Here is a 16,323-nt window from a genome sequence, read left to right as displayed (position 1 = left end):
TGCCTAGGATCTTCAGAAGGAGGGGTGCCCACAACAGAAAGCTCATGATAATCATCATCAGAAGTTTCCCACTGGAAGAGAGGCTGGGGAGCCAAGCTAAAGGAAGAGGAAGAGACGGGACTAGGAGCTGGGGTGGACGGCACATAGGAAGGCTGAGGTGGGAATGGGAGGAGAGGTGCAGGGCCAGAGACATGAGACGGAGCAGCATTAGCAGGGACTGTCTTTGCAGCTTCTTTGGAAGGCTGGAGCGGGGGAGAGGCAGGAACAGAGACCGTCCTCCTTGGGGGGAGCGGGGATTCTGGAGGAAAAACCACCTAGAAAGACACGAAGGAAGAAGAAAGGTGAATAAATCCAAAGAGAGGAACCCACAAGCACTTCCTGCAACAGGAAGGCTGGTTGTTACCAGCATGTTTATCTAAGGGAAAAAAGCAGCAAGAAAGAGAAGGGACCTAGAAAATGTGCTTCTTTTTAGCTTCATTAACAGCATCATCTTACACCCAGAACTTCCTGCACAGGGACAGTACTGGGGACAACAACGCACACCTCTGTGACATGTTTCCCAGTGTGGTTTTAAAACTAATCCCCACATGACATTTGACATGTGATAGTAGCAGGCTGCTCAGATACCAGCACCCTCAGATCCTACTCCAGTTCTTAAACATCAAGAACTAGGACCTGCATGCTGTTTTCCTTTTCAGACCAGACAAGGGTAAGCAGAAAGAGTTCTTCATGTCATGTTGCTTAGGGCACACAGAAACTTCACCTGCACCTCCACACAAGGCTATCTGGACAGAGGGACATGCTGGCGTTTCCCAGAGCATGTCCCTGCTTTCTACCTTCTCTACTTGCTGTCCAGCATTCTGCTCTTCCCCCTGGGGTCTGGCAGAGACCCCCTCTGCCAGCCAGTCATCCTGGCCTTCCCGTTCTTCCTGCTCCTGCTTAGTGATGCCCAGTCTATCCTGCAGCTCTTCAATCAAGCAGTCCCGGGACTCAGTCTTGTGCAATATGGCAGGGCCTAGTTTACGCCTTGGAGAGGGGTCACGATACATTGGATGCACGTTCGCAGTCTCTTTTGTCCTCTTGATTAAAGATTTAATCTAAATGACAAAGGTAACAGTATCAGCAGAGAAGAGCAATGTCAGAGCAAGCCCCAAGATGCAACAACATAAACTCAAGCCATTAGTGACAATTGTGAGCAGGAGAGTGATGACATTTATTCCACAGTGCCAAAATTCCTCTTGGCACAGCCCAGAACAGTGAGTCAGTGCAAGGAAAAACCCCGTAAGGATAATCATGGCAGCCAAAAATAACTATCTAGAAGAGGAAGGGAAAGATTAACCAGCAGGAAGCCAAGATAGGAGGTGCAGCATGACCACTCCACTGAGCATTAAAGAAACCTCAGTGTCACAAGGACACCGAGCAGCCTCGCTGTGTTTGCCCTTTACAGGCATAAGACTCTTGGTCAGAGCTGTCTGGTGCACAAAGTGTACTTCCCACACTGGAAAGAACACAGCTCCAGGAATGAGACCTAAAAAGGTGAGTGAAAGAGCTGCCACCCCAAGTCAGGAACATCCTCCAGCGGCATGAAACAGCCCTTCTAACTTATCAGAGGCCTCTGTGGCCTGAGCCTTACCCCAGCTAGGGAATAAAAGTCCATTTCACAGGGAAGTCCCTGCAAATGGCCATGTTCTGTGCTGCCCGACATGCAGAAGAGACCACCAGATATAACAGAGGATTTCAAACCTCTGTGACATGCAGCTGTCAGTTACACTCTCAGAGCTGCATGCTGTTAGTGTGGGTGAGCCCGGGCACACTCACATCACACACAGAATGTTAGTGTGCTGTCCCAACAGTCCTAGCTAGGACTTGTCCTACTCCTACATTCATTCAGTGCCTGCCTGTCCTGATGCAGAAATCCTTTCAATGGGTGGTTTGGAGGCGCATGGCAGATCCAATTCAGCTTTCCAAATGTTTTCAGGAGATTCCGGAGTGACTGCAGAGCTTCTGAACTGCTCATTTTCCTGGTCTCCTCTGGCTTTGTTCACATTAGCAGTACCTGCCTTCTTAGGAGTTCTGTCTCTGCTCTGCCTCTTCTTGACCTGATCAGCACAGCCATCTACCTTGGTTTCATGCAGTACTTCAGCCTTTAGCTCCTGTCCTTTCTCCACTTCAAAGCCCAACTGTTTCTTAGTGTCTGGGAATACATCCCACCGATCCAGGGCAACAATAGAAGGTTCATACACAGGATTCGAAGTGCTGTCATTCTTTGCCTGTACCTCTGGCACATGGGCAGACAGCTCCAGGGCCCACAACTCATCTAAAGCTGTTTCTGCACTTTTGCCCTGGGAAGGAAGGGCTGAATTGTCCCTGAATGCTCCCTGCTGATCCAGCTCTTTAGGTATCTGCCCCTTTCCCTGACCATTTAAAGCATCTGAAATCAGAACACTTGAGAATCTGGGGTCAGTTCTCTGCTCCATCTTCCCAGTCTCTTTCTCCAAAGTGTGCTCCAGGCCTTGTGCCTCCACATTAGCAGATCTACACAGAAGCTCCAAACTGGAAGTTGGCACAACGTGGGAAGCATTTCTAGAAGAGTCAGGCTTCCTGCTCAGCCTTGCAGAGGTCATCTGCTCCCCACGAGTAGCACAACCAGAGGAGATCCGGGGGGGGGGCACAGGGGCTGTTTGTGGCAAACAGCTCATGTGTGGAGGAGGACTGGCAGGATGCCCTGAAGCAGGTACAACTATAGTGTTACTGCCTTCCTCAGTGCAGAGGACTGCCAAGGGGGCAGATGTTGGCATTTCTGAGTCCCCACTGTGACTTGCAGAAGGGTGTTTGGAATGGGACAGCACCACTGAACTGTGAGGAGTGTTGCTGGAGTCTGCACTGGATGAACTGGGAACTGGTTCTAGAGAGGGTTCAGGAATCAGAGACATAGTAGAACTGGTCTGCAAAAAGGAGACAGAAGGAATAAGGAGAGAAAAAAAATAAAAGACAGAGGTAAGGAGATGAAAAAAAGCAAAGAATTAAGCATTATAACAATCATGACCTTCAAATCAAAGAGCGATATTGATCCAAAGCCTTACTTCCAAGAGTAAGGAAGGAAAATGAGTTATCAAAAAGAACAGAACTAGTATGACACTGTGCTGATCTTAACATGAGATTACAGGAGATGAAATTCTACAGCCATGGAGATCCTTTTCCTTTGCCCTTCTAAGCGACAGCTCATGTGTTCACCTTCAGCTGTGATGGAGTCATGCAGCAGCCACAGGGAAGCCAGCTACAAGCCCAGGAATGTCTAGGCTGTGAATAAAGGTCACGTTAACTTTACTCATAGTTGGCATGTAAAAAGCTGAGAAATGGCATTTCAAAGCTGAGAAAAAGCAATCAATGAACAGAACAAAGCATGACATTTTCTTCTTGATACACTAATAAAATGCTGCAGTTTGCTGAGTTCATGGCAATGAAAACAAAGCTTCAGGGCATTCACAGCAGGAACAGATAACATGGGCTTTGTTCTATTCACATCACTAATCTCACCTTCTAGAGACACATACTGAATGTACATGAGTCTGTCAGTCACTCCATGCCCTTGTAACCACTGCTTAGGTGGCTAGATTAGCCTCTTCCCCTTAGGCCAAAGACTACACATTTACACTGTAATAAAATCAGTATTAATTTTGATCTAAAATACACTCTAATTAAAGCAACCAACACAGTTTTTGGTTTTCCTTGACTTACAGGGTGTTTGGAAAACATGGGTTTTGAAAAGACCTGGGATCATGGGCCCTCCTTTCCCCATTTTCAGTGATTCCTGGCTAAACTCTAGGAGACAAACTGGCATTACTCCTTTTTCTTTAAGAGGGAAAATCAGAACAGTGGCTTGGACAAGTTCACACAACAGGTCAACCTAAGGCCAGTGCCGAGCCCTCTGTTTTAAAAACAGATCTACAAAGGGTTTCCAAATCCAAGAGCTATGAAGACCTGCGCTAATTCTTAGTCACATTTTTCAAAGAAGCCTCAAGAAGTTGGATGTTTATACTCTAAGGTAACAGGGCACAGAACTTCCTAAGCCCATGTAAGGTATCTCAGCCTCTACTTATCTTTCTGAGATACTCATCATGAATAAAAGGATAAAATTAACCAGAACATGAACAAAATCTGCCAGTAGATGTAAGAGACATACTTTCAGCTGCTACCATCCTACAGGGTCAGGAGCTGGCAACAGACACACAATAGTGCCAGAGGGAGACCGTGCTCAGAAAGGAATGAGCAATAGGTTAGACATAAGGAAGAAGCTCTTCCCTGTGAGGGTGCTGAGGCACTGGCACAGGCTGCCCAGAGAAGTGGTAAATGCTCCATCCCTGGCAGTGTTCAAGGCCAGGCTGGACAGAGCTTTGGGTGACATGGTCTAGTGTGAGGCATCCGTGCCCATGGCAGGGGGTTGCAGCTGGATGATCTTCAGGTCCTTTCCAATCCAAACCATTCTATGATTCTATGAATAGGAGACCACAGTTCATTATAGATTGCTCCTCCCTTTGAGTGGCACAGCAAGACCCACACTCACAGCAGAGAGGAAAAGGACTAATAAGTACATTCAGTAGTTAACATGAGGGAATTTCCTAATACTGCCTTCCCTCTGTATTTTGCCCAAGGTGGATGCACCTGTAAAAGTAACCTGTGTTTCTGCTGTGGTTCACACTTAGGTTTCCAGACTTCCTAAAATGAAGTCAGTCATTTTCAAGGCAAGACTAACGTTTCACTCAAAAGCAACTATTTCCAGCGTATTAAAAATATATTAGCTCCAAAGTAAGAGCTCAACAGTAATAGAACAGTTAAATACAAGCGTCTAGCTATGCAGTAAAAGCAGGCATTGTATTACACAGAAATGGCAGGGGTCAAAGAAACAAGAGCATTAAGTAATCTCAATGCCCACTGACTGATGAGCTAGATAACCAAAATCAAATGGATTCTGGAAGCAAACAGAATGAGCAACTCATTAAAGCAAGCAAAAGATGATAAAAGGGTAATGTGTTGGTCTGTAATAGTACCTTTTACTCTGGGTATGAGGGAAATTAAACAGCAGTGCCTCCACTCCTCCAATCCTGATCTAGTGTAACTTCTAGTTGTACTCGCTCCAATTGATTACACATCACACTCAGTTTTTCTGTCCTATTTCTTGCAACCAAATACAGGTCTGGTACTCAAACAGGAGCCTTTCATCTTTCACCTCTGCAAAGACTCCACTTCTCTCCCTTACATCCTAGTACAGACTAGAAGCACATTTTTACAGATGAGCTAAAACCACTGCTTGGCACAAACAGAGGAGCTAAAAACAAACAAAAAGGACTGAAGGGAAAATGAAGCAACATGGAGACAGGAAAAAGGGAACTGTTAAAACCAGTCAATGACAATATTAACATAAGGAAAATGATCACAGAAACCACATACTTTGTGCTTCAGGAAGGACGTGTAGGCACAGACAAGCTCGATACCTCACAGAAATACCAAGGCTGTGTTTATAAAGCCCAAATCTTAAAATCTTGTTGCATTTCAGTTTGCTCTCAGAGCACAGCCAGACACTAAGCCAGGAAGGTGGGCAGTATTATAGAAAGCACCTAGTCTCTGTTATGTAGGTGTTACAGGAGCTGCACAAATATTCTAAAGCCTTTTCTCAAGACTGAAAAGCATTTAAACACCCACAGCTAAAAACATCCCATCATCTAGCAAGGAAAACCTGTGCTAGGCAGGGTCATTCTCAGTTGCCAACAGCTCACCTAGGAGCAAAGGTTGGTGGCAGCAGCCTCACCCTCAGAGTGTTTGCTGAGCCCTGATAAAAGCAGCCGGGGCACAAGGCCACGGCGCCGAAGCTCCCACAGGATGCAGCAGGAGCAAGGCAGGCTACGCCAGCAGCGCGGGTGGGAATTCGCTCCAGCTTCACAACTGTGAAGCTTTCCAACCAGACTGACCAGACTCTTGTGGATATCCTGCACTCTACCCTAGGACCTGGTATGGAGGAAAAAAGGCAACACAAAGGTGTCAATATTTGCAGTAGACTAAATACACACTACAGTAAGTTTAGAGAAAACAGTGAGTAACTCCTAGATTCTCACAAGATGAAGTACCCGTGCCAGAAATGGCACTGGACTCAATCCCAGCAAATGCAAGGCAAGCAAAGGCTCACAGAGCATGCACAATTGCTGCTGGTTCTGAACTCAAGCACTTGGTCAAAACCTAGGGTATTGTAATGACGTCCATGAAACCCGCAGCACACAGCAAAAAAGCTCCCATGAACGGTGGCACAGAGAAAACAAACAGCAAAGCTGCCTTTGAATTTCCTGTCTAGATCTCCTCACAAAACATCAGATCTGGCTGCCCCACGTAAAGTGATGGTAGGAGGAGATGGAGCTCAGCACAGACAAGAAACATGAAGCATGAGCAGGATTTTCCAAATGAGGAAGAAACAGAGTTAGGGACTTTCTCAGGATTAGAAAGCACTTGCACATGTATGTACGAAAGCAAACCCAACAATGACAATGAAGATAATATATTAGATGCTTGATTTCTCCACCTCTCTGAACAAATTCAAGTGGATAACTCAGTAAGGCTATAAGCAAAGCAGCTGAAAATGGAAAGTAAGAAAAGAAAATATTTTTCATTTTGCTATTATTATGGGTAAATGAAGTATCATGAAAATAAGCTCCACAGTTAATCATTGAGTACAAGAATGATAACATACCTACTGAATAAAGAACAAGTTATCCAAGTACATATGCTAAGTAGATATCCAAGTACATCCATGTATCAAGATGACCATGGGCAGGTTACTCCTGAGCTTATCCTATTATGGGATTTTTATGTGCTACTTGTGACTGAAGTAGCAGTTCTTTTCCAACACAGTAGTTTGGCTTCCAAAAAAGATTCTGAACAACACTTGCCATTCTCTGCCCCAACAAGAAGCCCAGACTTTAATCCCATTTTGAGGTGAATAAGAGCTACTAAGATGGAAACCTCTGAAGTCACCAGCTGTCTGTTGCAAAGGCTTCAGCGCTTGCTCCACATGCCTGGAAGATCCTCCTCAGGAAAAGCACATCAGGGTAAAAATATCCTCTTAAGAGGAGTGTCAGCCCACAGACAGAAGAGCCGGGTCTCTGCCAGTAAGCAGACTGATGTTCCATGCTCCTCTACCTCTTGTTAAGTTGTAGCACAGCAAAATAATTCACCCTGTACTGAGCAGTAACTAAGCTCATTATCTTTGGCAAACAGACAAACGGCAGAGCCAGAGAGAAACAGACTCTAGAACTGCCTTACCCCGCCAGTGACGAAAATTTATAGGAGTTGAGAGCACCTACAGGAGCACTCAGAAAGCACAAATACCATGACAGGAAATTTCTCAGAGCAAGTTTGAGAGGGAAAGAAGACATTATGGAGACCAAACAAGGTCAGCAAATGTGGCTAACAAACAAGGGAGTCTGGGGGTGGGGAGGAACAAGACGGTCTAAAATTCTCATGATAGGGTACCTTAAAGTCAGAGAGAGATGCCATCAGCTCATCCAGTTCTCGTGTAGCTGAAGAAGCAGATATACGGGTCTGCTGCTGACTGGTGACCCGCTGGGGGCTGCTCACCTCACCCTGGCTCACAGTGATTGCAGGGCTGACAAGGGGAGGGAAACAAAAAATGAGTGTGTTTAAGCCTGGGAGAACACTCCTAGACTGAAGGTGCCACAGCAAGAGAAGTGTCATCGGCACTGCCCACCCTGGCCAGCCCTCCCCCAGACCCAGCTTCCACAACGCACACAGACCCTGTCTCTCTGCCAAGTCTAACATGAGTGTGTACACACACCCCCATCCATTAAGAAATGGATGATGACCAAACATTCATTTTGTCACACAGTGGATATTTGTGATCAGCTATAAATCCGAGTTTGAATAATCCACCTCTTGTAACATAACTTATGTATTCTTTCATCCAGGAGTAGATAAAAAAGCACCAGCATCCTCATACGCCCGCTTGATTTTTGACCCTTCAGACAAAGCCCATTTTCTGTCTGCCACTCTTCTGCAGCATCTGCCCCTAGGCCACAGTCACTACTCCCACAAGAGCCTGTTCCACCCCATCCAAGCCAGCAATCACCACTCACACTGGACTTGGCACAGAGCTCTCCAGCTCATCCAGCAGGCTCTCCACACTGGGGCGCACATCTTCGATCCCACGTGCACCATTTCGCTTTGGCTTTTCTTTTGTCGGAGGTGCAGCCTTCTCTCCCACAGAGCTGCTGCTCTCTGGGACAACATAGTGAGGTCCTGTCACGCTGGGCAGCGATGGGCTTCTGTTGGCTTCATCTGAGAAAGGTGAGCAGGAAAGAGCCATTCAGATCCTCAGGTCCATATATACATGTTGATTGCAGGCAAGAGCAGCAAACTGCCCAGATATCTTGTGAATATCCACCCTTGAGGATAGTCAGAACTTAACAGCACAAGGGCCTGAGCATCCTAATCTAACTTTGAAACTTCAGTTAAGAGCCAGTTTTGAAGCTGGCCTTGCTTTGAGCAGGGTGCTGCACCACAGACCTCGAGAGATCCCACCCATACTAAATGAATCTTTGATCAGGAGCTGGAATGGGATGTTGGAAAGAAAAAGCAGGCTACTCTTTTGAGACTCAAACTATCCACTCATACCAAATGTCTTGCTATTCCTTACCTGCTGGGAAGCTACTGGTGGGGTTATGTTGAACAGCATTCAGTTCCAGAAGAAGTCTGTCCAGTTCTGAGAGGTTGCTGCCCAGAGAGGAGCTGGTCATTGTGGGAGATGGTTCTGCAGACTTCTGCTTGTTCGGGAAACTAAAGACAGAAGGGAAATGTGAAACTTCCATCTCAAGATACAGCAGAAAGATGGAGGGAAACTTACATTAGGTTCACAAAGTTTACAGAGGTCCTGTTTTCAAGCTGATGCTTTTAGCTCTGGAGGAAACAAGATGTGTGCTTTGTGAAATTACTACAACACAGCCACATCTTCAGTTGTCAGTTACCAAGAAACAGCACTGATGGACAGGGCCTCAGATTTTAGGACTGTGTGCTGCACAGCCCTGTAGCAAAGAGTTAACCATCTGCAGATCCAAGACACACACGACAGCAGCAGCTTGCATACAGGAAAATTACTTGTTTCTGCTGACATCACACCAGGCAGCAAAACCCTCCTCCCTGAAGCAAGGGAATGCAGGTCTAGTAGAGACTGCAGAAAGAGGCAAAGTACAAACCTCAAGCTATCAACAAAGAGTCAAAAGCAGTAGGTTATGTGGTAGCCTCCCTCAGTGCTCAAAGTCTCTCTTTAAGTCCTCGAACCTTTAATTTGGGGAACTCTAATCAATTTTTAAGACAGTAATTTGAAGCTATTTTCTACTCTGTTAAACATACAAGCCTTGAAAGAAGTTTACCTGTGTGCAAGTGTGTATAAAACACTGGCTGTAATTATGGCTTATCGTATATGGGTGATTCCATTTACCACACATAACTGCAAGCTGTTTCAAAGCAAAACTTAGCAACGATGCAGTGGTTTTTACAGTAATCACACTGTAATTGCAGCCTTCCCATCATCAAGGGCAGGGAAATTATATTCTCCTAGTTTTACAAATAAAGAAATAACTTCTAATGCTCTGGAGATTCTTATTTTATCGAAAAGATACTTTCCAAATCCAAATGGGAACTTCTATCTTGTTAATATGTAACAGGCATTAGGACTCTGACACCTGTAACACCAGTGACAATTGTGGAATTCCGTAAGGGCAGTTACTATCTTGCAATCTGAGGAGGGCATGCTTCATCCAATCTCAAGCACACAAGCTATAATGCCCACCAGAACCAAGCCATGCCTGACCCTTGTACAGGACTTCCAGGCTGTAATTACCTCTATTTTGTACTAACTGCATGCAGCCATCTGAAAAAATGGCAATTAGTATCTCCATTAGGCCAGCTCTTGCCTCCACCCAGAATTAGTTCTGGTTGAAAGCAACTTCTTGTCCAGCAGAAAGAGCTAGGCATAGGTAAACAGGACACCACAGAAATACCAGTCTCCACACTGTAAAAAGGTACTCGGGACAGAGTGCGCTGTAGAGAGCCATCAGAGCTGAAACTCTGACAGCCTCTTCCTCACTCATCCCCATGTCAGCAGAAAGGTCTGTCCTACCATAGAGCACTCCTCCAACCTCTCACTGTAAGAGCAGCCACTTTTGCAAGTATAAACTAGTTATCTATCTATCTATCTATCTATCTATCTATCTACCATTTGCTGAGATGAAAGTTTAAGAAGTTTGAATTCACTTGAAAATTCAAGTCACTGCACATCCTGCTAGGCCACAGGTAAACAAGTTCCCTGGGATAACTGACTCCAAGGCTACCCTCCTCCTAAGGAACTTTTGTGCTGCTTAACAGAGGGATGGATTTGTCACTTGTCTCTGGAGCATATCCTTCACAACACAATCCAGATCCTGTTCTGTCTAACAGATCCTTAACCTCTTCTGCAGCTGAGCAAACCAAAGGGCCAGGTCAACATTTGGAGTGAGTATGAAAGTCACAGTGGCCTCTGACAAAAGAGATAATCAAAATCCACACAAGACAACACAACATATGCAGGGAGCAGCGTTTGTTTCCACTTACAGAAGGCTGCTCAAGCCACAAGAGGCTCAAGTTGTAAGTCAGGCTTATCTCTTAACAGGACTAGATAGATACCTGTAGACGTGTTCCTCTTCACTGGCACGGGGAGAAGGACAGCTGAGCCCGTCTCTAGGAACAGAGGCACTGGAGCTTTTGGCACAAGAGCTGTATATAGGAGACTGGGACTGAGGCTGTGGAAATGAGATTTGCATCGGAAACAGAGAATACAAAGCAAATATGTACACTACTGCATTGCAACCCCACACATGGACACGGCAGAACAAAGCCCAGCAGCAGACAAAAACCATCTGCTCTATAGCCAAGCCAGCCTCTATCAGATGAGCTACACCAGGAACAACTGCTCTCCGCTTGCTTCAGATTTGCCTATGAGTCGTGGATCTCTGCTGGAAAGCCCCTGTCTGTTTCCCACAGGCTACAAGGCAGATGACTAACACTAATCACATCACACCACCATCTTGTCGGAACAATGATGAGGGGTTTCAATAGTTAGCTCTATTAAAACCTCACACCTCCCTCCATTTCCCCACTCTGTTCATAGCCTCACTTCTTGCTACTCTCCCCCCTTATCTACTTCCTTGAGAGATACTGCACCAACAAAACAAGTGTGCTCAATCCCCATGCACACACATTCACTTACTTGCTGGTGGACGTATCTGGACACACTGGGTTGCCACTGGTCTAAGGGGTCAATCACAGTGCCATTCAGGGCCTCACTGGAAGGTGGCGGAGGCACTGGAGGTGGCACAGAGATCTCCTGGTACGTGTGGTTTCCAGTTGGGTAGGAGTAAGGTGTTTCCTCCGTTAGAAACACTGGCCGTTTGGAGATATGGGAGGTGGTGGATTCCAGGTCTGCCAGTAAGGCATCTGCAGGGGGAAAAAAGTAAGGTAAAATCCTGGACTACAGGTTCTTCATTATTCTCATTCAGGATATCTGTATCAGAAAGTCTTTGGGAAGACTTTTTATCTAGGGTGATCTGCTAAATGCCCTGGAAAATACTCCTTCAGGACTGAACGAGTTAATCCAACTTCTGGTACAACAAAAACACCAAGAGGTAACAAAGCAGCCAGAAGACCTGTGCCAGTCTCAGAGTTTTGTCTTAACTGGAAAACTGCCCAACAACAAGGACCTGTATTCACTGCACCCTGCAGCAGAGCAGCCTAGATGAAACCTGCACAGAGATCTACTCGCAACAGGATATTGACACAGACTAATTACAGGCCCCACATCATCAGAGAGTCATTTACCGTGGCCGCAGGCACTGCTTTCTGCAGGAAACAAGATCTCAGGAGGGGTTTTCTCCAGAGCCTAAGGTAGTGGAAGAAGCATGAAACTTCCAAATTAGTTCATCAGTGCAGCAGGAGTACGTGTTTCAGTTTCCCTAACAAAAATCCCTCTGGATACATTGCACAAACAGTTAACTAGCTTCCAGAGGCTGCCAGGTAAACGCCATTTCTTCTCCTGGCAACAATTCTCAACTTGCTGGGTGGAGACTGCTCACAAATTCCTGAAGAGAAGAAAAACTTCCACGAGCTACAAACACTGTCACTCATGCCAGGCAGAGGAACCCACGTCACGGCACCTCTCAGAGATATTAAAGCAGAAAAAATGCTCCCCCCTCAGAGGGAGGGCATGAAAAGGCAATCCCACCTTTCCACATTTCTCCCTTCAGACTGGCCTCTGCCCATTCCCAAGCCTGCACTGCTCTGTGGTGACTCACAGGCAAATCCTGCATTGTTGGACCTCCTGTCCTGTGAACCCACACTGCAGAGCCCACTGCAGTCCCTGGTGGGGAATCTCCAGCCTGCACTCACTTTCTAAAGAGAGCCTGGCTGGCCGGGTGCCCAGCTCTCTGCTGGGGCAGCAAGCTCTGCTGCACACCTCTTTAAGGCTGTTAGAGAGGAGCTGGTTCACTAGGGACATCAGTGCTCTTCATTATAAGAGCATCAGGACATACCTGGCAGGTCCCTTTGGAGATGTGGAATTCGGCCAGACAACAGTAACTCAACTTCATCAGAATTAGGAGAGGAGGCTCTCAGAAACCCCCGGCATCTCCCTCCCCACCCAACTGTCTTCAGGCAGGCTCAGTTGGCAGGATTTGTCTTTCCCCTCCTGCATGCAGTACCTGCAGTCAGGTTTAGGGTGTGAGGGGCTCAGCCTGAGCGTAGCCATCACAGAGCATCCTCCTCCAGGGTCTCAAGGAGCTCAAGTTCTCAGGTGGCACCAGAACAGCACCTAATGCTTGCCCTAATGGCTGCCCATCATCTCCAAGAGGGCAGGCACCTGCCAGCTCAAGCCATTTCCTGATAAGAGCAGACCACACCAGCCAATGCACTTAGCAACCCTTCAAGAAAATACATTAAAGGGTCAGATGGAGGACGGTATCACTGCACTGCAAGATGAGGAAGGTACTGCTTCTAGATTCACTCTCTTCCACAAACCAAAGCATCACACACGCCAGAAAGAGTTCCTGCCCTCAGAGAACAGAATACAGCCATTAGCAAATCAAATACTGTGTTAAATTAACTCTATACACCTTTCAGTTAGTCAAAAAGATGCTCCAAATCATTTAAGCCACAGGCATCTTCCTAGAGGGGCCAAAATACCCCAGAAGCAGCTTCTCTGGAGAGATACAAGTTTTCTGCAGCTGGGGAAAAACGAACTTCATCTTTTTAAGCAAATGAACAGCTGGTGATTCCAGAGTGAAAGGCACATACCTCAAGGAAACTGCTGAAGAGCTGCAATTCCTTCGACCAGGCAAGTCCTATGACTGGAGGTTTCGTGCACACAACCTCCAAGAAAAGTGCTATCCCAGAAGGTGTGGTTTTTGCTTCTCCCCACCAATGACAAAGGCAAAGCAAACTCCACCAGGAAGTGAAAATCCCATGAGGGTGCTGACTCCTCCAGCCCTGCAGAGGGGACCCAAACCACTTTTCCACCCTCCACCGCCAGCCCTTGCTGCATGACAGGCAGATGTAACCATCTCACCATAAAATTCACCCCCTCAGCTCAGTGCTGGGCTGAATGAACCATCAGACAGAAAACCAGCACGTTTCCTAACGGCACAGAAGAGAGGAGCTCACCTACATTTACTGGTTTACTTTTACTCGTCTGCAGAAGAGCAGCAGTGTGGAAATACCAGGAGCAGTCTGCCCGCAGGTCGTGAAGGAGTTAAGGAGAAGACATTACAGTTTAATGATTAACTTCCCCCGTACCCTCCCCCTTCCTGACTTGAGCAAACAAGGCAGAGCTGAGGAATGGGAAGCAGAGGGAGGAGAAAAGGAATCACTGGGTTGCTCAAACTGCACTTCAGCTGTACAACTGATACTGAAGCAGCTGCACAAAGACACCAACCCACTCGGTGGGACAGGAGGAGCAAGGCCAGCCAGGAGCAGGACAGACTCTCATACACCCCTTGATAGGTGGCAAAGGATCTCTCCTTGAGCTTGCTGGTCCCCATATTCTGCAAAACCAGGGTCCACCCTTCTACACCCCAGTTGCTCACGTCCATGACAGCAGGAAGGTCTTTTCCCATTCATGACCATGCCCATTGCTGCTTCCAGCCACTGTTGTCCTATCCAATCCCATCAGCAGGTACAGTTCCCTGAAGTTCTGCTGGCCTGGGAAGTTGTGCCCATTCAAATGGTCCAAGAGGGGCAGCAGAATTTCCCTGGGGAGGGCAGGGTGAGAGCTGTGGTGGCACAGAGCCTGCTCAGCCCATCCCACCTCATGGGCTTCACCCTGGAGAGGGAAGCGACTGCAACCCACAGGCACAGGCTGCAAAATCACTTCCTCGGAGGTCAACCCTAAGGAGTTCTGCATCCAGAAACCAAAACCCAACCCAAGCCATTAACATCTTACTTTCCATGCAGCACCTCATCCCAAGAGGTCCCAAAGCACTGTGCATTCATTTAGGATTTGTGCAACTTTTTAATGTCACCAGAAGGAAAGAGGATTTATTCATGGAAAAAGGATGCATTGCTCTCTATCTTTCTTTCCAAAAGGGACCAGACAGCTGTAACCTGATGAACTGTAACAAAGATGGCCAGGTTGGACAGGGCTTGGAGCAATGTCCTCTAGTGGAAGGTGTCCCTGCCCACAGCAGGGGGTTGGAACTGGATGAGCTTTAAGATCCCTGCCAACCAAACCAGGCTGGGATTCTATGATTCTGTGAAAGATGCTGTGCCTTGTGCAGCTCTGCACCTCACATTGCAGTATTGAGCTCATTACAATGACTGCTCCTTAAACAGAATATTAAATACATCAAAATACTAAAGGTTCGATCGATTTATTGGGTAATGAAGTGTTCCTTCGCAAAGGCGACTCCTGAGGGTCAGTGCTGCAGGAGGTGTAAATCAACCAGTTAGTCGCCCACAACCCGTAGGAAGCAGTTGTCTGTGCATTAGGATGATCCAGTCCAGTTCCCACAACCACCAGCCATCAGAGGGCACCACCACATCCTTGCATGGACAAACAGATGAAACCCAGCAGCAATGGCCAACTTGGCAGTAACTTCAGTGCACTTCTTCATCGTCGTGGAGTCAAGAACCTGTCCTTGTCTCAGGCACACAGGAATTTTCTGCCGGTGCCACATGTGCTGCAGCACCCCAGGGGCTATCAGCCAGTACTCTGGAAACAAGCACACGTACTGACCTCATCACAGTTTTACTGCTGCCCCAAATACTCCCTGAAGTACTACAGGCTTGGTTCTAGGAGGCAGAATCTCCCCAGGTTAAAAGATCAGAGATTCATTTATCTCTAGAGAATAGATTTAACCATATTGTGGCAATTAGGTAAAAGAGACAGGGTTATACTAGATCTTCGAGCCACTGCTCCTCCACAGGATCACTCTTCCTTCCACTCTCACCATGGTAAGAAGCTACTAACAACCCACAGACAACTCACAGACATGTGCATGGTGTAGAATCCAGTTTCCAGTAGGGCTGTGTATATAGAAATGTGTATTTCCCCCTCTATTAACAGCATGCTGCTCAGTGGGGTGTGGAAGAGTGAGGGATACTTGCTAAAACACCATCAACCCAGATGCTCCTGCTTGTCATCACGATGCTGGTGCAGTCACACAGCTGATAAAACCCTAACTCAACAGTCTGCTGCAGCACAGTGCATGTCAACGTGTGATACCAATACCTGGGTACTCCATGGGCTCAGGCTATTTGGCCAAGCACATGGTAAAACTGCATGCAAAGATGAGACTGAGGCACAGAAGGACAGAGTCCTCCTCCCTACAATGGGCAACCCACACACTCAATTAAAATCACACTCCAAACACATCCTCCCCAGTGTGGGAGGACACTTGTGTTTGCATTCAGGTGGTTTTTCCACACAAATTTTCCTGTGGAGGAAGGACAGTTAAAGAACGTATCACATTTGGTACCTTTACTCCTATAAAGCACTCCAAGACATCTGGAGGTCCAGATATGTTAGTTTCTCCCTCTCTCCCTTGCCTTTCTTTTGCCAAAAATCATCAACTATAAGGTCCTTGGGATTCTGGTCTTCAAATCCCACATACAGCTTTGCATATACATTAGATATGTATGAGTGGGTCTTAATAGCAACTGCACTGCTTCAAGGTAGTTCCCAGCATCTGCCAAAGCTCTGCTAGTCACTTAAACAGCTTGGGATAAGACCTCTGCAGC

General features: G+C 46.8%; 1 protein-coding gene across 1 annotated transcript in view; it reads right to left on the bottom strand.

The window, feature by feature from the left end:
* Window positions 1-11,532, bottom strand: part of PXN (paxillin) — a gene marked incomplete at its 5' end in the record, with an annotated part of 18,528 nt that extends 6,996 nt beyond the window's left edge. The window contains 5 exons of the mRNA XM_010010600.1: window positions 7,519-7,651; window positions 8,139-8,340; window positions 8,699-8,838; window positions 10,723-10,838; window positions 11,306-11,532. Coding sequence (XP_010008902.1) covers window positions 7,519-7,651; window positions 8,139-8,340; window positions 8,699-8,838; window positions 10,723-10,838; window positions 11,306-11,532 — 818 coding nt within the window. The remainder of the gene's footprint in view (window positions 1-7,518; window positions 7,652-8,138; window positions 8,341-8,698; window positions 8,839-10,722; window positions 10,839-11,305) is intronic.
* Window positions 11,533-16,323: the final 4,791 nt, after the last annotated feature.

The sequence above is a fragment of the Nestor notabilis genome, unplaced genomic scaffold (assembly GCF_000696875.1).
Source record: "Nestor notabilis isolate BGI_N333 unplaced genomic scaffold, ASM69687v1 scaffold34472, whole genome shotgun sequence".
Lineage (NCBI taxonomy): Eukaryota > Metazoa > Chordata > Aves > Psittaciformes > Psittacidae > Nestor > Nestor notabilis.
This window is presented reverse-complemented; position numbering and strand designations above follow the sequence as displayed.